This window comes from Plectropomus leopardus, chromosome 24 (genome assembly GCF_026936395.1).
Source record: "Plectropomus leopardus strain MGB_pleo_1.0 chromosome 24, ASM2693639v1, whole genome shotgun sequence".
NCBI classification, from domain to species: domain Eukaryota; kingdom Metazoa; phylum Chordata; class Actinopteri; order Perciformes; family Serranidae; genus Plectropomus; species Plectropomus leopardus.
The window spans coordinates 11,527,167-11,552,254 of NC_142199.1; the positions used below are offsets into that span (position 1 = coordinate 11,527,167).

The 25,088-nt window shown below is 39.4% G+C and overlaps 2 protein-coding genes across 19 annotated transcripts in view; one reads left to right on the forward strand and one right to left on the reverse strand.

The window, feature by feature from the left end:
- LOC121962852 (peripheral plasma membrane protein CASK) overlaps positions 1-25,088 on the forward strand; it is a 94,842-nt gene that overhangs the window by 21,632 nt on the left and 48,122 nt on the right. For 9 of the 15 annotated variants that reach the window (XM_088074221.1, XM_088074220.1, XM_088074215.1 and 6 more), the window contains exons 6-19: positions 4,987-5,089; positions 6,976-7,151; positions 8,481-8,603; positions 8,956-9,039; positions 9,302-9,401; positions 11,691-11,708; positions 14,909-15,033; positions 15,213-15,290; positions 16,404-16,484; positions 18,708-18,896; positions 19,464-19,542; positions 19,873-19,958; positions 23,445-23,513; positions 23,602-23,670. In XM_088074221.1, the coding sequence (XP_087930347.1) occupies positions 4,987-5,089; positions 6,976-7,151; positions 8,481-8,603; positions 8,956-9,039; positions 9,302-9,401; positions 11,691-11,708; positions 14,909-15,033; positions 15,213-15,290; positions 16,404-16,484; positions 18,708-18,896; positions 19,464-19,542; positions 19,873-19,958; positions 23,445-23,513; positions 23,602-23,670 (1,380 nt within the window). The remainder of the gene's footprint in view (positions 1-4,986; positions 5,090-6,975; positions 7,152-8,480; positions 8,604-8,955; positions 9,040-9,301; positions 9,402-11,690; positions 11,709-14,908; positions 15,034-15,212; positions 15,291-16,403; positions 16,485-18,707; positions 18,897-19,463; positions 19,543-19,872; positions 19,959-23,444; positions 23,514-23,601; positions 23,671-25,088) is intronic. The other 6 variants (XM_088074216.1, XM_042513161.2, XM_042513165.2 and 3 more) reach the window with 2 other exon arrangements.
- Positions 738-3,348, reverse strand: gpr34a (G protein-coupled receptor 34a). 4 transcript variants are annotated; one of them, XM_088074223.1, is made up of 3 exons: positions 3,204-3,348; positions 2,887-3,003; positions 738-2,072 (listed from the first exon to the last, which is right to left on the reverse strand). In XM_088074223.1, exons 2-3 carry the CDS (start codon positions 2,887-2,889, stop codon positions 1,056-1,058), a joined length of 1,020 nt encoding a protein of 339 aa, XP_087930349.1. In that variant the 5' UTR covers positions 2,890-3,003; positions 3,204-3,348; the 3' UTR covers positions 738-1,055. The 4 variants fall into 4 exon arrangements, with proteins under 4 accessions (XP_087930349.1, XP_042369105.2, XP_042369104.2 ...); XM_042513171.2 differs by having other exon boundaries at positions 738-2,377; XM_042513170.2 differs by having other exon boundaries at positions 738-2,377; positions 3,091-3,344.

Below are 25,088 nucleotides of genomic sequence, written 5' to 3' on the forward strand. Positions count from 1 at the left end.
TCAACAAAGACACTGGTAGTAGGACTATATGAATTTCTTGTTTTTCTGATGCCACATTGTAAAATCTCAAAATAATTAGTTATAATTATAATTTACACAATGTCATTCCCATTACTTTCACCAAAAAGTCACACTGCAAAATGCTCCCTAATCCCAAGTAACTGACATCTGCTCATGTTTTTTCCCCTTCATTTTAGTTTTCATAAAGTTAATTTGAAATGTCATGCTTGGTGGCATTAAGAGAGGTCATAAAAGAGTTAAATATAACTTGCACAAGCTGCAAGTACCCTGTTACTCGTAAAGAGTATATTTTCACTGTTGGTGTGGGTCTTTGTTGCATGTTTGGTCTAAAGTAGTATTAAAAATTACAAGTTTATACCTGTAGTCACCCCGCTAAAGTACATGTTGTTGTTGACCCCCATGTACAGCAGTATATTGCTGAGCTTTCATGTCAGACACCAACCTGGGCCATCCTAGATTGCAATCTACTGCACATAATGAACTGCCTGTGGATAAGTACCCCATACAACCCCACTTCAAAAAATCAGAACTATTCCTTTAAGTAGGCAGTCATTGATTTGTTCAGCATCAATGGTATTTAAGCAGACTGAACTACGTCTCTGTCTGAGTGTGAGGAAGGAAACATTCTTAAGTCTGTAAATGCATCTTTTTTTCTTCCAAATAGATATGTCAATACCACAAATTGTTTTACCAAAAGAGAAAAAAAGGAAAATATGTTCATTTTGACATTATTTATTAGATGGACTCAATCCTTTATTAACATTATACATATTTACTTCTCTCTCTCTCTGATGGGAAATGCACACGGCATGTAGCCTTAGAAAAGCTACAGTCACAGTCGTCAGTGAGGTGCATCTCCTTAGACAATACTGTCAGTCATTCACTCAAGCATTAAACCACGATCTAAACAATGATCCCCACACAGCACAGGTGTTCAGAGGCCAATACAGTAAGCATTTTTTTAACAAAAAATTAGGTATGTGAAAAAATATGTTGCTCAGTTTTACACCTTTACAGGCTTTCGGTATTTGCAGTCAGACAAACTTGTGATCACCAGTAGCTGGAAGCGTGGTCAGTCCTGTTCGGCGGAGGGTGGAGTTGATGACACAGATGCTTGATCTAGGGGTGACTGAGGGGGTGTTAAGTTGAGCGTTAGGAAATGCCATCGGCACAGATGGTCGTCTGAACTCTGTCGTCGAGCTGTTGGATGTTGCGTCGTTTAGGAAGAGAAAACGGTTGCCAAGTCGGTGTCCAAGCGCTTGGAGGGCGGTTTTGCGCACAGAGCCAGATAACAGAAAGTACATGACAGGATCCAAGCAGCTATTGAAGGCAGAGAATAAGAGCATCACCTCATTGGTGCGGTCCACCAGCTGCAAGTAGTCACAAGATACTGTCCTGCTGAGCTGGGAGAAGATGTAGACTGGGCGGAAGGCGTGGTAAGGCCCAAAGCAAATGGTGAACAGAAAGAGGACAAAGAAGGACTTCTTGGCTGTTCGCTCATATCTCTGCGCGTTGGGAAGGTCCGGCTTGTCCCGTGACACCCTCAGCAGTTGGGAGGCAATCTTTGCATAGGAGACGACCAGCATGATGAAGACGAGCCAGAACATAAACACCAGCACGCCGTTGAAGTACGCTTTTCCTTTGGCTATGCTGCTGCGCTGCTTGTATTGGAAGCATTTGTCAGTGAACTCTCTGTCCTCTGCTGTGAAGATCATGGGCACCACAGCCACCAGTGACAGACCCCACAGAACACCACATGCCACCCAGCTCCATGGCCGGCTGCGCCCCCACAGAGTCATCCTCAAGCCTCTCCGGGCCTTTCCTTTCCCCTTTAACCTCAAGTATCTGTCCAAGCTGATGAGCCCCAGTAACATAATACTGATGTACATGTTCATGTAGAACAGATTCCCCACCATCTTGCAGGCCACAGATCCCAGCACCCACTTGTTTCCGTTAACATGGTAGAAAACCCTGAAGGGCAGACACGTCAGGAGGACCAGATCAGCCACGACACAGTTGATGAGGAACACCCGCACTGAGTTACGGCTTGACTGTAGGAAGAGAAAGACCCACAGAGCGAAAAGGTTACCCACGAGCCCCAAGATGAAGAACAGGGAGTACATGAAGGCCAGAGGCAGACGGAGCGCGGTGTCATCAAACGAGCACAAAGTCTGATTTGAGGACGAGGTGGAGGTGGAGAAGAGAGATGAGGAAGGGGAAAGAGAGGTGGTGGAGAAGGAGGATGACATGGTAACGGGAAGGGATGCAGTAGAGATAGGAAGAGAGGAGTTAGACGATGCAGAGGCTGAGAGAGTGAAGGGAAAGGAAGAGCCCGAGGAGATGGCAGTCATTGTGTCTGAGGAGAAATAAGAGAAAAACACTGTCAGTTCATTGTGTGTCACTGAACAGAAACCGATTTTAAACAGCTCAAAGTAAAGGCAAAAAAAAGGTTGAGTGCCCACACTGTGAAACTGCTGTTGCGTATTTTATGAGTAATGCACAGACAGGTGAGTAATATGTGGGTTTTAGTTTTAAAGGCCACACATGTAATACTTGGTTTGAAATGAAAATTATAGTAATTAATGTAATGCTGAGAAAAAGTTACAGCACCCTCCAAAAGAGGAGCTTCACACGCAGGGTTTTGAATGTTCTGGAAGAATGTGCCAATGTTGCTCTGAACAACAAATTTGTTTTACTGGTGGGAACTGGAGTCATGACTAAATATGTTTCATGCCTGTTTAACCCGTAAAGTCCACTTCCACTGAGTTAGAGGAGAGTGAGCATAGATTCACATGCACACACGCTCAGTCAAAGTCACTGTCTGACTGCCACACACAGATGTTTGGATTAAGGCAGAACACTCACCATCAGCACTCCGTGCGTAGAGATTTGAGCACAGCTGCAGTTTAGATGTGTGGGAAAGTGCGGAGAGGTGTCGGAGCAAAGCTGTCCAGTGTGTTTTTCTCCTCCATCAAACTGTAACTGGTTTAAAAAGTTGAGTTACATTTATGTTAAGATATTATGCAACTGTAGTCCTTGTCCTTAACACTGTACTTTTGCTATCTTCACCTTTGTCTCCAGTCTCTGAATGAGTCATAAATTCTGCACACTCTTTTCTTCACATCTTTTTGACAGCGTCTGCTCCTCCCCGTCCTCCTCTCAGCTCTCCATTCTCCACTCACCCTCAGTCTTTCTCAGTCTCTGTCCTCTATTTCTTTGTTGAAAGTCTTTCTTGCTCCCCTCTTGCTCTCATAGATCTGATTGTATAGTCTGCTGGTCCTCTTGCCTCTGCCTCTTGTTTTTTCTCCCTCTCACTGCGTCTCTGTGATCTTGCACCGCCTCAGTCAACATCCCCCACGCCCCTCAGGTCCCCCATTACGAGAAGTGCAAAAAAAGGAAGACAGGAAGTCAACCCACCGCACTCTCACCCTGTTTCTGAGCTTCATTTGTAACGTAGCTCTCCTCAGTTATGCAGTTTCCCCTTCAGAAAAAAGACGCTTAAATCTTCAATAATATGATTGTTATATATTATTAGAATTTTTAATATGTCATGCACAGATCAGTGACATTCATCTTATCTGGAGTGCACATAATATTTTCCCAAGTCCCAAAAGCTTATTTTAAGCATGCACATAGGTTTTGCATGCAAGAAGCTGCAACTCCTTTTGTCATCAGCTCCATTTGAGTTCTGTGTTTTAATCAACTGAAGCTGGGTTATTAACACCAATTAAGAGTCCTGTGAAGGAACAAGAGTAAAAAACACAAAGAGAGAGAGACCCTGCAAGCTCATCACATGGGGTGTAGTAATGACTGCAGTTAAACTAAGCTTTTTGTCTCGGTGAGTCATTTGAGCATGTGCAACTGTTCAAATAATCTATTAAAATTAGCTTTACTAATAAGCTACTAATAATAAGCCCGCTGGAGAATGATACTCACATAGTTTTCCCCTCTGAGCATTCTGTTTTACAGACCACCTGTTGTAATTTAGCGTTGGCAAACCTGTAAATCCTGTAAAATGGATTTATATACTGTGGAGCAAAGCAGGTCTTTTATTACCTGCCTCCTCCAATATAAATCCTACACAAATAGAGTTCTGATGTGAAAACAATCTTGCAGACATGATGCCTTTAATCGCAAATTCATACTGAAACAGGAAAGGGATGGTGGGTACATACATGACAGTATATTCCAGGACTTACAATGGATATACTTCATTATCTGCTGCTTGTGTTCCAAAATTTCTCTCACTTTCATCATCTTCTCTCTGTCAGTATGTCTTGAGCCACTGGATCTTGTATCAAGGTTTAATCTTATATTTGTTTCCATCCTGCCCATATTTAAAAAAAAAAAAAAAAAAATCCACCAATCAATCTTAAAGGTCTGCCACTAATGTAAGGGGTTTTAATTAATAGTTCCTTTCAGCAGTATGTCGTAAATGGTATCATCAGTTGATATCAAATCTAAATTAAATGAGAAAATTCCTTATCGGTATAATGTGACTCAACATCTCAATCTGTAGCTCTCTGACCGATCTTAACTTCATGCATCTCACTTAAAGCATATGAACTAAATCTTGACGCAAAAGGTGTTTCCTGCCTGTTTTAGCCTCGTAAAGAAGCTGTGGTTATTGTTGCGCATGTTGTCTTGTCAGTGTGAAACTGAGGTTCACAAACCAGCAATTCAACATATGTTGCACTTTTGCACAGAAAGAGCTAATGCAGTGCTCTGCACCGATACTGTACACTGCAATGAAATGTTGCTATTTTCCCGTCAGTGAAATGAATAATTCATCATCGCGCATGTTAGTAGGATGTTTGCAGTGTGTCTCCTACGGTTTTAATAAGTAATCTAATAGTAGTCTAATTTCCTTTATTAACTCTGTTGAAATATATGCACCATAAATCTGCTGTTTAACTTTTTTTCCCACCCATTCCAGTGTTTGACCTCTCTTTTATCTCTCGGCAGCCTCACTGTGTGCTGTTGGCCTCAAAGGAAAACTCTGCTCCAGTCAAGCTGGGAGGCTTTGGAGTGGCGATACAGCTGGGAGAGTCTGGTTTAGTAGCTGGAGGTACAGTAGCACACTCTGTCCTTTTCCTGTTCAGCTCAACACTCTAATGCATGCCTCCCCACTACACATATGCATACACACATACTGAAACGATTTGACAAAAACAAAATGGACATTGTGGTTTTTATTTGCTGCGGATCAGACCAAGTAAGAAGAGTTCAGAGAGAACATATGACTGTGGTAACAAGATGAGCAATGAACAAGCAATATTTTGGTCATGACCTAGTGCATTTGTGTGGGTTTTGTCCAGCAGCTTCAGTTTGTTCACACAGTTGAAAGACAAGCAGGTTAGGTGAAGTGGAAAATACAAAGTGTCTGTAGATGTGGATGGGGTTGTATGTCGACCGGGTTGTCTAGAGTGTACCCCGTCCCAAAATGAATGGCCAATCAATAAATTTATTTGTCACATGAAATCATAAAATATGATTTCAGTGGAATGGTCAAATAGCCTCCAGGATTTTGCAGCCCTAAGTGAAGTTCCTATGAAATCCATTTTTTTGTTTTTTCCAGTTTTCAGATTTTTCCATTTAAAATTTTCTGAATTATGGTTTATGGTTTAAGCACATTATATGATCAAAAATAATGTCTAATTATGTGATGGATGATTACATTTTCAAGAATTAAAAAAAATAAATAGTGAATAGCAATAAATTTGATGCAGCACAACATTGCCATTTTTTAATTTCTTTTTTAGTTTTAAAGTGCTCCAGTGCACTTTGAAGTAAAAACAAATTCATTATACCCTTTGGTGAAATAAAGTGCTTCACATCTGAGCTTCATGTTAGCCTGCTTTAAATTTAGCTGTTAATGGGATTCTTTATGTGTGCAGGGTCCTACAATAATTTAGTTTGTGTGGCCATTTCCACGATATTCTGCATTCTGTCTGTTTTCTGCATCACCGATCTCAAAGGGCCCTGCTTAAGGGGGTATTTCACCGTTTTTCAACCAGCTTTGTATCAAAACAATGTGGCTAATATGTGTAGATGAACTGAGGTAAACTTCACTCCATCTCACAAATGCCTAAATACCCCCCCCCAAACCCCCCAAAATAAAAGTCTTCAAACTGATGTTTATTTACATCATTTGGAAGAGTGGCTGTTGCTCAAACTGCAGGCTGTCCTTTCGCGTTTTTGTATTGCCCGCCACCCATGCCTCCAACGGCGTGGACACAGAGTATACAGCTGATCAAGAGCTCTAAGAGGCATAGAGATCTAATATAATACCTATCAAGTAAAAACGCCCTTTTTACGTTTTCTCTTGTTTCACCAATTTCAAAAAGATGCATCTTTCTACTGCAGAGATGGTCTAGTTTTTTGTGAGGGCCTTCTTTAATAGTTCGAGCCAGACAGTCTGGTTTAGATTGATTCTATACAGTAAATGATTAAATCATCCATTTTCTGTATCTCCCTGCTTTTTCTGGGTTGTGAGGGGGCTGGAGCATATCTTAGCTTACATTGGTGGGATACACCCATAGACAGGTTGTTATGCTACCTCAGGGCTGGCACACAGAAACAGACAGATTAAATAAATGAATGTACAAACTAAATGACAAATATATATATATTCACAGTCTGAGCACATTTTATAGGCAAACAGTTGTTGGTTTCAGCTTATCAAATACAAGGATTTGCTGCCTTATTGTAAGTTGAATATCTTAGTATTTTTGTTGGCATACATAGAGGCATGTTTCAATATGTCCTGACATTTTTAGAGACTAAAAATTTAACCGATTAATCCCAAAAAATCTGTTATTTGCATGTTTTTCCTATCCTTCTGTCATTTTATCCTCATAACACCAGTTATCTCTACAGATTTCAACAATGCTTTCCTTTTATACCCTCGCAGCTAATCACTCTTCAAATTGCCTCACTGTCTGCTCTCAACAGGTCGAGTCGGCACTCCCCACTTCATGGCCCCGGAGGTAGTGAAGAGGGAGCCATACGGCAAACCGGTGGACGTGTGGGGATGTGGGGTCATCCTCTTCATCCTCCTCTCTGGCTGCCTGCCTTTCTATGGCACCAAGGAGCGTTTGTTTGAGGCTATCATTAAGGGGAAATACAAGGTAGGAGCTGATCGACAACACGCCATTATTGTCTGTCCGTGTACACGCTAAATATGTTCCTGACTGAGTTGAGCTGTGCCCTTTAGCCACAGATGAGAACAATAGTGAGCTCCTGTTTATCACAGTGCTGCAGTGTGTATCAAGGTTGAGCTCTTTGATTACAGAGAACTGAACAGTTTGTGTTGTACATCACTTCTGAACCTCCACAATGCCTTTTAAAGTGTTAATATTTTGTATTAATTTACATTTATTCTTCTTAATAACGCTGTAGAATCTCCAAGTCTTTGACTTGTGTAAAAAAAAAAAAAAAGAACTATTTTTTTTTTCTTTCCTGTCGACTTCTCCCCTCATGCCAATGAATGCCTGCTCTGAGCTATTTTTACTATTACCTCATCATATGTATTCCTCATTTAATGTTAAGTGGGTGCCTCAAATTACACTCTAATACCCTCAACTCAAGCCAGTGAGAGGTGATGAATAATCTGATGGGCCTGTTCAGTTCTCTATTTTTCGATAAGAGTCTGAGTTTCCTGCCTGGTGCACTAATCTGTGGCAGATGCAGTCACTGCAGGCGGCTTGATGGACGACACCGTGCTATCTTCCATCAAGCTGCTGCTCAGCAGCTGCTGCTGAATTCACAATTTTTTTTAAATAAAAAATGAACTCTACCAACACTGCAACTTTACAATTACATTACAGACGGTGATATTCCAGACTGGGATAATCAACTTGCTTTTCTTGTTGGCATTTTTTTTAGTATTTTTCTAAGGTTTTAGCACGGCTCTTGGATTTTAGCATGTTTCGAGGATATTTGGACAATTCTTGGATTTTGGAATGTTTTTAGTAATTTTAGCATGTTTTAAGGATTTTAGGTAGAAATTTTAGAGTTTAGGATGCTTTTAGGATTTCAGGACTATTTCATGATTTTAGATAGACATAGACATTAGTGGCTTAGCTTCTCTGGCACTTATTTGATAAACAAGCTCTATTTCTATGCTGTTTTATGCACTATGGCGACTTATTTATGCTAAACGTATAAAAATAAGTCCCTGTGTTAATCACTTTATTTTTATTATTATTAATTAGAAAATGGTTGGGGGGCACCCTATTTGAGGAAAGATTTTCCCTGCAGGCCTTGAGTATCAGTGTTCTAGGCAATAATCACTGAATATCCTGAATAAAGGACGGGGGATGCATATTTATCCACTGAGCACACACAAATTCAGTTTTCATTTTCGCTTCCCACCGTCGTCATTGCTGGCCTGCTGACAGTGATCATGGTTGCCAGTGTGTCTGAACATGTTGTCCTGTGTTTGTGTGTTTGTCCAGATGAACCCGCGCCAGTGGGCACACATCTCAGAGAGTGCCAAGGACCTGGTGAGACGCATGCTGATGCTGGACCCGGCCGAGAGAATCACCGTCTACGAGGCCCTCAACCACCCCTGGCTGAAGGCAAGAACACACTCTCACAGTGCCAGTAAAAACTGACCACAGCTTAGGGGGCTTCGCTGTAGATGTTGCCAACTGTAGCCGCTTATTCTCCTTAAACTTATGTGGTTTATAACATTTAAAAAGCATCAGACATTTAGTGTTATGTGGACAATTGGTGTTTGGGAACTCAAAGTCTCCTTGAAACCACAGGCCTCATTGATGCTGACTCAAAAGCACTTCCTTCTGCTCGGAACCACAGCTGTGCTTTCACATCCGCTCTGCGCTTGCTCTGATGTGTGTCTCTGTTTGCTTATGCCCTCACCTTTATATTTATGGTTTCTGCTTGTACTTAAGTTTGTGTCTGTGTTTGCAGGAGAGGGACAGGTACGCCTACAAGATCCACCTGCCTGAAACAGTGGAACAGCTGAGGAAGTTCAACGCCAGGAGGAAGCTGAAGGTCAGCACTGTGTTGATGTTGAGTATAAAACCCTACAGGGTCAACACGATTACACTGAAGATGAGAGGAGGTGTCACCTCCTCCACAGCTATTTCTGATGACCCAGATTAATTTCTTGTTAAATGTTAACCAGAGATCGTCAACAGGCTTATCCTGATGGCCTCATATGCAAACACATAAAGAGCATGTGCATATATTCCAAAACATGGTGCTCTGTTAAGGCTTTATGTTACAGCTGTGTTATCCATACTCCGTGTCCCAGGGTGCAGTGCTAGCTGCTGTCTCCAGCCACAAGTTTAATTCCTACTATGGAGACCCTCCCGAGGAGCTACATGACTTCTCAGATGACCCCACCTCCTCAGGTAAGCTTTAGTCACAAGGTTTGTTATCTTTTGTTCATTAATCCAGGCTAATAAAACACATTAGACACCTTACAATGTGACAATATAACCTTACAGAACGGAAAAACAACTAAATGAAAACAAAAACGATTAAAATTAATTCATAATTCTGTTTTTGACAGAGCAGCTTACTGGTTTCCCTCATGCTGTCTGTTCCTTTTGGGAAGACTCATTTATTATTTTAACACCTTTGAAACATTTCTTCAGGAAAATTTACAAAAGAACAGTTGATTTCACTTCAGAATCTTTTAAGTGAAGATATTCTGAAAATTTACTGTCATGTTTAACATTGAACAGTCATTATTTCATAGATTCTGTAATGAGAAAGAGCAAGACCATTTTTTTTTTTGTCAAGTTTTTGGGACCACTATTCAAAACTGGCTCAGATTCCTCAACGTTTATTTTAAACTCACGATTTTAAATATTAAAAGGATTCCAGATGAAACGATCCCCACATTATAAATACAATCATTCTATTTGGTAAAATATTTGTATTTAAAGAAGGGCTGTCACAATAACCTCAATATTGCAATACTATGCCATTGATAAGCCAACCCCAGGGGATTGTAAGCAATGGGAGTACTACATATTTCTACTCTGCTAAAAACGTCAGCAGTGTGACGAGGTGCTAAGTGTCTATTCTGCACTGAGTGCTGAATTTTGCTGTTTTTTTTTTTTTTTTACCTGGTCGCCAAGAGCCTAAAAATGTTTAACTTCAAGTAAAACACTGTTCAATACTGCCAGTTTTTATGCAGATGTCCAGTCACAGTGGAGGAGGCACGAGACAAATATCACAAAGATCAACCATTATGTCAATGAACAACAACAACAATGAAGGAGAAATTTTTACTGCACCCACACAGATCGCTGGGTCTGTTCTCACTCCCTTGCTTCATCCAGAACTCTACCTTGTGCTGACGTTTTTACTTCTGCAGATATTCTGTATCATAGCAACCAGACACAACCAAAGTGTCTCGGCTGAAAAAACTGCTGCGCCCCTTATTGTGGCTTGTTGCCCTTCTGTAACCTGCATTTAGCAATGAACAAGTTGTTCATTTGTTTTTAACAGTTTCATTTTTGTAATGTAATAAGCACCAATTTACTGAATAACAGTCTAACAGTAAAGCTTATTTTATTATTTTATAAAGTACTGAAATTAGGATTAATGAAGTATTTTGCAGAACAATTTCCCTCACTGTGACAGCCCAAACTTAAAGCTGTATTAAGTGCTAATCTGAAACTAACTTTCCCAAAAAATACATTACAAAGCCAGTTTCTAATTCATAATTGCCACAAACTATTTAGTAATACCACAACACAGTATGAAATTCGGAAGAAATTGCTCTTAATACACTCTACCTGTCACATGTATGTTTGAGTTTCTCATGTACTAGTGCTGTCAATCTCATTATTTGACTGAGGTGATCCTGTTTATTTATAGAAGTAAGTCAGTTTGTGCAGTGTCAGTTTGGGTCATGTAAGGTCAAAGATGCATTGAAACATGAAACATGCATTTGCGCAAAAGAATACATTCACTTTCTAGCCCAGTTTCTATTCTGGTGCATTAATGTGATCTCCAGCTGTCTGTGTAGAACTTCCTCTGTTTAGGATGAAGACAGATGTTTCCCAACAGCCTCACTTCCCTGTCTCAGCCACAAACTTTCACTTCCTTTGATAAAAAAACTGTACCTGGCAGGAGTTATCAGCATAGAAACCACTCCAGTTGCTGTCATAAAGTGTAGGAAATGAGCAGCATAATACATCTTTACCTCATGAATCAGTGCAATGAGCTAAGCACTTCCTGTGTTTTTCTCAGTTTAATATGTATCCACTGCAGCCAGATTTACTGATACCACCATGTATGTAGTTTCTGCTGATGCTGGCAGTCTGTTGCAGTCATGCTTCCTTGTGACTGGTTTATTTTTGCCATGGTAGATCTCCAGACATGTTGCCGGTCACAGACTGGTACTCTAATAATGCTTGCAGCCAGAAGCTTGGCAGATTGTTCGTAGACTCAGCTGCTTTTGGCTGGTTTTCTCTCTATGTTGCTGCTCTTTCCTCTATTTCCCCTGTGCCTCCTTCTATTACCTGCCTGCCCTCATGCCTCCTCACACTCCCCACTCTCTTTGTCTGCCTTTTCTCTTTCTTTTTTCTGTCATTGTGAGGTGTTAAACTCCATAGATGCAGTAAACCTCTAATATCAGCCTCTCTTTCTTTGGTGTTGTTTTTCTTCTGCTGTGCTTTCTCTAGGACTGCTAGCTGCTGAAAGTACGTATCCCTCCCCCCACCCATAGAATCTGGTTGTGTGATATCATCATGGCATCATCACTCTCTTTTTTGTTGCATTTTTTTCCTTTGTGTTGTATGATGTGGGTCATAATCCTCCAAAATGGTCTTCTCTGTGTCTCCCTCTGTCTTCTCTTCTGTCCCTTTGAGAAAACCTGTATAGTTTGATGAGTGTGCTTTAAATCCAGATGTTTCCTCCGATTTACATGCATCCTTAATATTCCAATTACGGGAAACTCTGTAAACACAGATTAGCACAATATTTTGAGTGTTACCTTGTGAGATGCCCAAAACTAAAAGCAAAGTTGAGAAGGTAACATGCTTAAAGGTCAAATTCATCTGTGTTCTTGTGTTGGTAAAAAGCAGTGAAGTTGGAGCTCTAATAACATTATTAAAAATAACTGAAAGGGATAGTTTAGTTCTTTTAAAGTGGGATTGTATGAGGCATTTGTCCATAGTCAACATATCATCAGGAGTAGATGGTTGTTTTTAAGAAGCAGGCTCGACAGAAACGAAGTCATGAACTGCTGTGGATGGGGCAGCAGCAAAACATATTTTAGCAGTATATCAGCGCAAGTACTATATTTAGAATGTTTTCATCACTGTACCTTGCTGTCAGACAGCCTTCTCCAAAATGGAAATGAAACGGTGATATTGCTCTCTTGAAGCTACCAGACTCCTTTGAAACAGTAACTGTACCTCACCGAACATGGGAGTTGCTGGTTGTCGGTGTTACACGGTTCCCACAGTCTTGGTGAAAAGTCAAGGAATTTTGTCGTACAAAAATTAATTGTTTCAGTAATCTTCTGGACATGTTTATTCAGAACTAATCTGATCGGATTTTGGTTTTTGGTTTGAATCAAATCTTGACAATAGGTTATTCAAAAAAAAAGGATTCTGCAAACCACAATTATATTAGATCATATAATCAAATCTTGTGCTGTTTTCCATAGTGTGGAAAACTGTAAAAGCAGTATGTGTTGTTCAAACGTTTTAGTAGGATTGGGTTACCCTTGATCAAAAAAAATGATCCTGTCCTCAAGCAGAAGGGTGGATTCTGGAACAAAATGCCTAAACAAAAGTTTTTAAATAGGTCAAATAAACATACATGTATTTATATTTTGCACTATATTTATTTAACTTTTACAGTGATGAAGTTGATTAAGACATAAGGCTAGTGATTTAGTCTTTCAGTACAGTAAAGTAAAAAAAAAAGGAAAATAGAGGAAACGCAGGAGGAAAAGGAAAAATGTATCTTATTGTTAACAAATGGCAATGAATAGCTAGAAAAAAATATTACTGATCCTTGAAAAGTCATGGAAATGTTTTGAAATATATTCCATGAAAATGTGTGGGAGCCCTCGTGTTATTTTGTGACTTTCAGATAAGAACTACTTTGGCATCCACAGCAGTACCATTGCTAAGCTTCTATGTCCATTACAGTGTTTAGTTTTATTATTTTTTTAATTTTATTTTTTTTAAAGGGAATACATTAATCTTATGAAATAGATATTTTTTGTACCAGATTTACCTACCTGCTAATTTCCATAACCTTCCACGAAACCAAACATAACAGCAATTTTATTTTCTGTAGCCGTCACTGTAACATAGCTCTAATATGTGTTGATGTGTGACATTTTGCTCACCATCATGTACATTTTTCTAATTTTTTTCTGCTTTCTGTGAAAAAACTAGAAAAATAATCCACTGCCCTTTAAATGTTCTGACTAACAATGAGATTTATTCTCATAATCAGGTTTCTGCTAAAGATTTAATGTGTTTGTTCGGAAAAAACAAACGTGCATCTTAAAGAGGGATGTCATTGATTGATTGATGATTGAACAGTAAGACCTCTTCAGCATTTTTAATTACGTCTTCCACAAAATTCTGAAATCTTCACGTTCTGTTTTGCCATTTGTTGAATAATTACCTTAAAGTGCGACTGGTGGAGGTCATTTTAATATTTTTTGTTAAATCTTTTTACTGGAGGAATAGAAGGTAACATGTATTTCATAAGCTTTAACCAATTATTGATCTGTTCATGGCTAAAAAAAATTAAGATAATTGTTTAAAATGTGTTTCTGTGATTGGAGTAGTATGATGCATGTAAACAGACCTGCACCAAGGTTCTCCCAAAGTTACTGACAGCTGAAACTGTGTTTTCTCCCGCTGCCTCTCTTTCATACCTCATGGTAACAGTTGAATCAAAGTCTCATTTGTTCTTTTCTCTGAGTCCATTATTCGTCCAGCATTATACATGTCTGTAAATTGGATTATTTTTCTCCATGTTAAGTTTTCATCTGTTATTCCGGGTTTCTCCCTCGAGTTCTCTTGTTAACTGAACACAGAAAGCCGTGCTTGTTATACTCTTCAAGAAATGTTAAAAATTCAGTGCTTGAAAAGTTTCAAGGATTTCTGTAAGCCATAGTCTCAATTTTAACATGCAAACACTCACTGGTGGTGTAATATCATCTCGCCAAGCACTAATGGATTCTGTGGTCATGTAAGGATCAGCCTGTGGGTTCACATGTATGTCACTACTTTTTCTGTCACCAGGGAGCTTGTTTAATACGTAGGCTGCAATGTTTTTGAAGATGTTTTGACTCTATTTTTATAATTATTACACAAAGTAAATGTTAGATTGGTATGGGGTGGCTTTACTTTTGGCCTGAGAACACTTTTAAAGAAATGGTTTATACATTTTTAATTCTTTCACATTTTCCTCTGCATATTTTTGCATTTAACACTTTATATCTACTTTCTGCATTTTTGTGGGGCGCACTGCTCCTAACCCATCATCCACACTGTGACTTTTTGAAGTGACTTTCCTCTGATGTTGTATTGATGCCATATACCGCTGTTTCTCTGGTTTTGCTGCATGTGTGGGCGATGCAGCAGGTACTTGGGGTTAAATAGTTTTGAGTGTTTGTGTGTTTTATGTGTTGTGATGTCTACTGCTTGTCTTTTTTCTGTATTTCTCTTTTTTTTTCTTTTGCCTGTTTGTGGATGTATAATATGTCGTGTGTTTGTGGATAAGTGTGTCTGTCGCGTTCAGTGTTTGCATTCTATGTTGTGTTGAGTGTTTGCTGGGATTGCTTGGTGTACTTGTATCTGTTCTGTGTGCTTTTGGTTCAGTGTGTATTTGAGTGTATAAATTGCATGTGTGTGTGTGTGTGTGTGTGCAGGGGCAGTATCACAGGTTTTGGACAGTCTAGAGGAGATTCATGCATTGACAGACTGCAGTGAGAAAGACATGGACTTTCTCCACAGTGTCTTCCAGGATCAGCACCTCCACACCCTGTTAGATGTGAGTATACCACAAAACCTTCCTCTGTAATACCAAAAGTGCTCAGTGGGGGGCATTACCAGTCAAGAGTATTTGTTCAATATGTATCCTCCATTCTCTTGCCTGTATAACAGTATTGTTGCTTTTTTCATTTTTGCTGAGGTACAATTGTGAAATTATTTTTACGTCTGTCATTTCAGCTTTATGACAAAATCAACACCAGGTCGTCCCCTCAGATCAGAAACCCTCCAAGTGATGGAGTGCAGAGAGCCAAAGAGGTGAGGAACTCACTGCTCATGTTCATTGAATAAAGGGACACTTAAGGATTTCAAACTTGTGTGGCTTTTAAAGCTAGACACAGATAATCTGTAAAAATAAAAATCATGTAGTCCACAAGATATTGTGGACTACAGATATTGCACTGCTGAGCTGCTATTTACGCCACCTTTGCATTTTACAATGAACCAAACAATGGCAACATAATGCCTCTCTGGTGTGTTATTTTAAGCCAGCATGCCAGCATTGCTGAATCAAAAAATACATCACATTTAACACTAGCATCAGCCTTTTGTGTGCCATACAACATACATCTCCCGCGGTGGGTCGGATGTACATCACTTCATCAAAATGTCACACCCTCCCTGTCTATGTTCCCATCCTGCTGGCTGTCCTGTTCACACATACACCAATATGCTGCTGTTACTACCTCCCTTCACGACTTGTAGACAGCACGGCCAGGCTACAAAACGGCATAACGGCGCAACGTTTCTACCTTGTGTGTAATAACTACAAAGTAAAAACTTCTCAAAAAAACATTTCCACCTTGAACAGGCAATGTGACAGGGGCTGCTACCTCCTCTTTGGTTTTCTGTGGGCCACGGTGTATTCTAGCAAATGCCATCAGAAGCACAATCAGAGCTAAGGAGTCTCTAACACAGCGGTCATCATGTCAGTCAGCTTGAGAACTGTGGTTAAACTGTTACATTAGGCATTGATCAAATACAAACCAAGATTATCTTACTGCATTAGTTGTAAAATGAGATTTTGCTCCAGCTGGTGGGCAGTGCTTGATTTTGGCTAGACTGCTACCAACATGGTGGCCGGGACACAAAGTAAGCAACTACAAATATCAAACAGACATCTTATGTATAAGGATCTAGATTTTAATTTAGCAAGACAGGCATCTTTTTGCATGTTAAAAGGAACAGGCTTAGTCCTAAATAATGAGTGATGCTTAGTCAGAAATATTGCTAAGCAGAGTATGTAAGTAATGAACAGACAATAGCCAGAATCAGATACTCTGTTGTGACATTTTAATTCTTATTAATGCTTTTTATCTTTGGTATCCTTAATATTCACACCTCTCTCCCCGTCTTTATTTTCTTCACCAGGTACTGGAAACCATCTCCTGTTACCCAGAGAACACGGAGGCCAAGGAGCTCAGGAGGATCCTCACACAGCCACACTTCATGGTGGGATATTACAGAAACACAAACACACAGCAACGCAACTCATTGTTATTGTTCTGACAGGTTCAGATTTTTTTGGCCTGTGCGTGTAGAGCGTGCTTATTGGTGTGTGAGATTACAAAGGTACTTCTGACAATCCGCATAGCTCCCTCAGCCACAAAGCTGCTTAGCACCTGATCTTGGCGAGGGATAGACACATGCAGAGGAACAAGAACAGAGACAGAGGCATTAGAGCAGCCGGAAGAGCTGAAGGGCTTCGGTGTGGATGTACAGAAACTTGTGAGGGGACGGTCAGATCAATTTAATGGCTGAAACAACTAGGGAGGATCTCATTGATGGACATGGAACCTGAAAACTGAGGCAGAAGAAATTTCATGCAAAGGTATAACGTGGTCTGTAATTACTGATTGTTGCCAAATTTTTTTGAGGTGGCAGTTTTCATCTTAGTTATTGGATAGAACATTAATAGCAAGTTTATTTCTGCAAGTGCACGACTAGACTTTTACTGCATGTAAGTTGTATTGTATTGTAATCTACTGATTTATCATCACTTACAAAATTGCAAAGCAACCAACTGTAGGTTAATTGTTACCATTTATTTAGCCCAGTTAGCAGCACATGTGGCTGAGGTGTTTCCTTCTGCTTATTCAGTCTGTGACACTTACAGGAGCTGTCAGTCACACCTCAGAGTGTTTTTTTTGTTCATCACAAGGACTCATTTTTGCAATGATTTGTTTTTATTAGATAGCGAAAGGAAGAGATAATATTGGCTAAAGGGGGAAAAGGTCTTGGGGGTGGGACCGTTCTTGGGCCTCTTTTCTTTTCTTTTCTTTTCTTTTCCCTTATTCTTAACTTTAAGGTACTACTCTGGGGGTGATACAAGCACTGATTTAGCCCAGTTAGCAGCACAGGAGGCTGAAATGTTTCCCCCTACTTGTTCAGTCTGTGACACTTACAGGAGCTGTCACAGTTACGCTTTAGGTTTGCTTCAATCCAATTAGCCCGTCTTGCTCTCTGACCTGACTGCCTGGGTTTTTCATGCTGCCACAGTCATTTAACATTGCTGATTGCAGAATGGGTGTGGAGGGCTTTTGCATGGCAGCACATGGGAAGAAGTATGCCTCACTTACCAAATGTTTCAATTTGAACTTTTTCCTGTCGACCTTATTATGCAGCAGTGATCCAGGTCAGGTTTTTTTTTTGTTTTTTTTTTTTATAACATAGTTCGTCTCAGCCACACTGTTGACCAAAAGTCAGAAGCTTCGAGTGGCAGCTGTTTGAGCTCTCTGCTATGCATCATCAGTGAACATGTTGATCTGATGAGCAGACGTGATGCTTTGGAAAACACAGCAAGTTTGTAAAAAACACTCTGTGTGTCAGTGACATGATTAGTGCCCAAAGAAGATTAGTGTAAGTCACACTCTTCCCAAAGGCGCACACACACACACAAACACACTGATGCTGTGCGTATAACCACATGGACCTTTCTCTTGATTGGAATTGGGTTGTGCATATTTGTTTTACTCATTCGTTATTCAAACAGAGGTGTTTTTTCTCTCCAGTGTTTGAAGGCCAACTCTGGATTCTAGTCACAAGTCTGAGTCAACATTACTTCCACCATCACCAGTTGTTTACATCACCTGTGGCTGCTGAAATGTTTTCCTGTGTGTACAGCATAGCAGGAATACTTGCATGTGTTAATGGGCTTCATTCCCACTGGGTTCACCTATAGAGGAAACATTGATACAGTATAGTTGCATTCATCAGGGTTGCCATGGCCATGGCAAACCTTGAAAAGTCATGGACTTTAATAATCATATGTTCCAGTCCTGGAAAAGTCATAGAATTAGTCAAACTTATTGATTTTCTTCATTATTTCAGATGCAACACAAAACATTTCCAGTATATTGGATAATCCTGGAAATTTGTTGTTTAATAAAGTAAATTACATTATTGTATTAAAAATCACCAAAAATGACACCATTTATTACAGCCAGAAACTGTAATAACATAAATTATTGTTGGAGATCATTGTCTGACATTGAAATTATGTTTCACCAGAGTCTGAATCTTATATGTTTGAAAAAAGCTGGGAAAGTGAGGCAAGAAAAAAATAATCGAGTCCTTAAAAAGTCATACAAAAAGTTAGAGATTTTAACAATTAAAAATCTGTGAGAACCGTGATTTACGAGGCTTAACATTGTTGACTTTCTGTGTACTGTCCAGGCTCTGCTGCAGACCCACGATGTGGTGGCCCACGAGGTCTACAGTGACGAGGCTCTGAGGGTAACCCCCCCACCCACTTCACCTTATCTGAACGGAGACTCCCCAGACAGCACCAACGGAGACATGGACCTGGAGAACGTCACCAGGGTTCGCCTGGTCCAGTTTCAGAAGAACACTGATGAGCCCATGGTGTGCACACAGAAAGGAACACATATTGCAAATTGAGCTAAATAGATGAATTTACATGCTCACTTGTCTTTCTTCAAAACGGTGTACTTATAGAAACATGCTCCTTACGCATAGGCTAATGGCATTTTTCATGTCATTAATTAGCTTAGAGGCAAGCAGACTTTTCCTCTGCTCATAACTTAACCAGTTGACATTATTTATGCTTTCTTTCACTCGCTGCATCTCCCGACAGAACAGCACGGGTATATGTCAGTCTGCATGCCTGTTTTTTTAGTCAAATATCGTTGGACAGAGCAGCTAATGTAACATTAGCAAGAAGTTAGCGAAGTGAGATGTCCGGCATGTATGTCGTGTCTCCTGAGAAAGGCTTTTGTTTACAAATGATATGTGCTCTGTCTCTGTCTGTTAACCGAGAGTTTCTCCAAAAACAAAACATTTCCACATTGCATCTGAAAGAGGATGATACGGATCAACTTTTTCACTTTGCATCAATGATATGTGATTGTCACTTTGTACTTTTTGTTATTTGTTATGGGTTGTCCCCCTGACTCTGTGTGTTTCTTCCAGGGCATTACTCTGAAAATGAATGAACTTAACCATTGTATTGTGGCCCGAATCATGCACGGTGGAATGATTCATCGACAAGGTATGCAGCCACATCAAAATACTATGTGCAACCGTGCATGCGTATTCACCAGGCATGCTCAGCTGTTTTGTCAACCTGATGAAAATTAATGCCAAAATACGATTACTCAGAGATTATTAAGTGGATAGCAGTAACTTTTATTGGACTCCCTTCTGGTAATTGAAAGAACACTAAACATGTAACTCTTCCTTACATTAGCCGAGATTCCCTGGAGCTGTCTCAGTAACCCCATGGTTTTTTTCTTGGCCTGTGCTTTGTGAAGCACTTGTGTTTCAGCACCCAAGAGCCTTATTTGTAGTCTTTTATTAATTCATTATTTCTGCTCTTCAGGGACTCTGCATGTAGGAGATGAGATCCGAGAGATTAATGGCATCAGCGTTGCCAATCAGACAGTAGAACAGCTCCAAAAGATGCTGGTAAGTCACACAGACTCTCGTTTTTTCATTTCCGCTCTCACTGTGCAGGCGGCTTTAATACAACCAGTCTTCTTAGTATGTCATGTATTAAAGCATGTAACGTGTTTGATTTGCGTTTTCACCAAAATATGTGGCTGTGGGGACTAACATAATAATGTTACTTAACAGTATTATTTTGATATAGTGGGTTGCTCTTGATCTTGCTTTGAGGGAAGTTACTTCAAATTTAAGAGAAAATTTCCCCCCAGACTTGAGGGTGAACTAATTAGATTTTGGTGGTCAAAGTTAGATGTGGGAATCACAAGCTAACTCATGATATGATACTATCACGATACTTTGTCCAAGATAATGATACTATCATGATACTGTGATTCTGTGATAATTAATAAACTGCAACACAATTCATCTGTGATACATCAGAATATATTGACTGAAGAAATAAAAAATAACCCTTAAGTAGGGCTGGGTCCTGAAACTTTGGCTGTTGACCTAATATATTAATTGTCTATTGCGTTGTTCGTGTCCCACTTGGACCACCACTTTCTTCACCACTTTTCCCTAACCTCCACTACTCCCCTTGGGGTTTTCCCAGGCAGAATAAATGCATCAATTCTACAGATATCTCAATTAATCATGTTTGATTTTCCTGCTAGTTCTTTGCCAACATACATTTATCACAGGGCAGTTCGAGAAAATATGGCTATAGTTTGCATGTTCTTCCCCACATCCCCTCCAGCACTTTGATGTAACAGAGTTTGGTACTTCGCTTGCTGGACAGGTGTTAAAAAATAACGCATCTGGTATTTCCAAGTATATTCTCTCCAGTGAGTGTTCACTGATGGTTTCCCATTCAGATTAAGACAATGAGATATTTAGCTCCTCCTGCCACTTTATCTTAGAATTAGATATTTTATTAGATATGAGATATTTTATATTACTTTCCAGTATATTATAAAGTGTAGAAATTTGTTTTTTTTTTGGCCCCAACATGTTTATAGTTTTTTATAAGGAACCGCACCATTGGTTGTAGTTCTTTGTAAGTCTTCCTCAATGAGTATGTGGTAAACCATATTCTCTTTCTAATGCTTCAAATGTTATTTTGATTCTTGGTTTTTTGCTGTCCTATATAAACTTAAGTAACATATGATCCCAGTTTTTAAATATACTTGGTTTAACGTACAAAGGCAATGTCTGGAAGAGAAATAAAAATTGGGAGAGAACTGTCATTCTAACAACAACAATCCTTCATGACTTTTGATTTCCTCATCTCTGTGATAGAGAGAGACTTTTAAACTGCAGTAAAAAGTGGTGTAGAGTCAATATAATCATCAAAACATCATTTTCACTGTCTATTTCTGCTGCCAAACACGTGTCACCCGTAAAAAAAAAATCTGCAAGCCACCGTTTCTTTAGATGTGCTGCAGCTGACACGCAGCTCAGGTGGGCAGTGTGAACACTCTAACTTGATAACATGTCTCCACCATGCCTCTTCAAAACATCAGCTTATTCCGCCTGCATGTGACGTAAACAGTCCCGCGGCACAGCGTGTTACGTAATAATTGCGTGACACAGCGAATCGATAATTTTATTCGTGGCCGACACTTTTAGTAATCAATTATAATTGAATTATGGGCACTGCAGGTCTAGACACTCTGGGAGGAACTTTACCTGCTTGCATGCTGTCCACCACAAAGATATTGGTAATTCTTAATCATAACCATGGCCACATCTACCATTTTGTGTCAGGTATTAATTAATGGCAATCCTTTTTATTCGTAACTTTAAAAATATGGAATGCTTTCTGTAACAATTTTGAGGTTGCAATATTTGGAAATTCATTTGGGTAGTGTCTTTTGTGATTTGCTTGCATGCAAAGTTTGTGTATGTTTTTGTCTATGCGTTCGAAATTTAATTTTGTGATGAACTAGAAATTCAAAAAAGAAAAAAACATGAAACATAAATCGCAACAAGCAGCAGTGCTATTGAGAACGGCCCAATTAGAACTGATGCTAATAGATGTCTGGCGCTGTGTACACCCCCAGGAAAAGGCCTTGAAGTTTTACTCTAATGCACATAAAGTTGATTCGAGACTGGACTACTTCTTTATATTCAAATATGACATCTCAAAGGTAATAAAATGTGAAATATTACCAATAACTATAGCTGATGAGGCATCGGTTATGATGGAACTTCATTTGAATAGGGAAAGAGGGGAAAGTGTAAGGAGATTAAACAATTCTTTACTTGGGGATGAGTGTTTCAAGGAGAAAATACAATGCAGTATGAAGTTTTAGCTGGAGATAAGTGATAATGGGGAAGTGACATCCACAATGCTGTGGGAGAGAGAAATAGTGGCATATTCTTTCTGGAAAAAGAGGCAAAGAGAGAAAATATGGTATTGAAAAACAAAATTAAGAAATCACAAGAAGAACATGAACTAATTAACAATGATACTCAAGCACAATTAACCGCAGCAAAAAAAAAAACAAAAAAAAAAACAATGGAAACTATTGACATTCAAGAAATACAAAAGAAAGTTATCCTCTGTAGGCAAAGTTGTAATAAAAGTTAAATAAACAGCAATAACCATCATAATAGTTAAAACTCCATACATCAGAGGGGGAAATAGAAAATAGCATCATGTTTCAGTGATAACTATCAAACTATCAACTACCTTTACGCTCCCAAGGAAATAAAAAAATTAATGGGTACTTGGAATTCTTACACCTACCCACAGAGTCACACATACAATATAATGACCTAGCACAGCCAATAGTGGAAATGGATATCCTAAAAGTTATCCAGAGAGGAAAATCTAAAAGGAGTCCATGGAAGTGATGGATTTACTTATTCATTTTTAAGGCATTTAAATATTTAATTGCCCCCATCTTATGTAGAGTTTTCAACGAGATCTTACAAACAGGAGATTGGCCAGACACATAGAATTCAGTAATTATCACTGTGATACCTAAAAAAGGAAAAGATCCAACACAATGTTCATCTTATAGACCAATATCCCTTCTAAATGTTGACCAAAGGATATTTACTTCAATTATAACTAACAGTCTTTCACATATACTACTTAATATAATAAACCTAGATCAAAATGATTTGTTAAAGACCGTCTTTCAGCGACAATTTGCGGCACACCCTCAATGTTATCGACTACATATTGAAAACAAAGCAACATTTGTTAAAGTTTAGTTTGGAATGCATTGCTAAGAAAATGTTTATGGGACAAAAAGAAACCAAAAGTAGAACTTGAAATCCTGCAAGAAAATAAAGACAGAGGGGGACAGGGCAGACTCTTAATGGGTCATTAGCCGTTACTCAACATCGGTCTCAGAAACAGAAAGTAAGACATTTGGTCTGATACTAAATTGGTGTCACAGTTTACATGGATGTAAACTGTAAGTGCAAGTTGACTTTTGCATTGAGGCATACAACCACTTGGCTTTAATTCTAGTTGTGTCCTTGTCCACACAGAGGGAGATGAGGGGTAGCATCACCTTTAAGATTGTACCCAGTTACCGGTCCCAGTCCATGTCTTGTGAGGTAGGAAATCATAAACACACTACACACCACACGATTTTGGCATATTCCGTAGGAGATCAAATTATTCATTATGTATTTGCTATTGCAGAAAGAATCACCAGATGTGTCCCGACAGTCGCCTGCCAATGGTCATGCTAGTGTCACTAGCTCCATCCTGGTAGGTTTCTGTTCCTTCTTTTCACCCTTACACACTCACATTTTATTATGGTTCCAGACTGGCCATAACCGTGGCCAGAAGTATTAGGTTTTCAGGTTATCCGTCTGCCCATCCCATTCTCATGAACACAACAGCTCATGAATCCAGGCCAGAGGCACTATTGTGTAGGTCACATGTCTGTACATCTGGTCCAAACTTGCAAACGCAATATCTAAAGAAAACTATGAGGGAATTTTTAGATTTGGCACAAATGTTAACTTGGACTCAAGGATGAGCTTATTAGAATTTGATGGATAGAAGGTTTCCGTCCCTTTGACCTTGTCTGTCTCATTCTTGTGAATGCAGTATCTCAAGAATACCTTGAGGGAATTTCTTCAAATTTGACGCATATGTTCACTTAGATTCAACAAACGGCTTATTAGAATTTGGTGTTCAGAGGTCAAGGTCACTGTGACCTTACCTCTGTCTCATTCTTGTGAAAGCAATATCTCAAGAAGGCCTTGAGGAAGTTTCCCCAAATATGGCACAAATGTCCACTAGGACTCAAGGAAGAAGTGATTGGAATCGACCGGTCAAAGATCAAGGTCATGGTGAGCTCATTAACATGTTTATGGCCATAACTTGAAGATATGCTCAAATTTCACACAAATGTCTAATAGTGTAGTGTTTCCCACAGATTGGGAGCTGATCACTCCTAGTCGGGTTGCTTTGGTAAGGGGGTCTTAAGTTGAAAGACCTGAAACCCCCAATGACCCCAGGTACTATCATGGATGTGTCCAAATGCATCATTAAATGTATGTTAATACCTATTGCTCTGCAAAGCACTTTGAATTGCCCTGTTGTATGATGTGCTATACAAATGAAGCTGCCTTGCCTTGGCTTCCATATCGCCCAACAATATGATATTTTCATGGCACACTTCCCGATGACATTTTTTATGTTTTATGACTCACTATGCTATGACTTTCTTTGTGACACAGTATACTGTCAAATTAACAGTTATGTATATTTCTGATTTCATACAACTTTTTGATTTTTTTACTATACTGTGGCTTGATGTTTTATGATGCAGCATACTTGAACTCTTCATGGCATGCTTTATTATAAATATTTTAATGGCATATGCCTTTCTTATGATGTATTATGGCACACCATACTGTGACTGTTCATGGCAAACCTGACTGACATTTTCATGGCACACTACACACGCTATTCTAAGCTGTTTCCAGTTGTTTTAAACAATTTGTGGGACATGTCAAAATTTGACATTTTGGCATAATATAGCCTTGCTCTTTTTCTCATTTTTTTCAACGTGCTGTGTTATGGGGTTTGGGCCTGTTTTGGATGGTTTTTTTTTGTTTGTTTGTTTTTCAACATTTTGTACTAAAACAGGCCTCTACATGGTTTTCAGCAGTTTT

What these genes read in the sequence shown, in the direction of transcription:
- gpr34a (XM_042513171.2), bottom strand. Translation starts at nt 2,372, where the DNA reads ATGACTGCCATCTCCTCGGGCTCTTCCTTTCCCTTCACTCTCTCAGCC.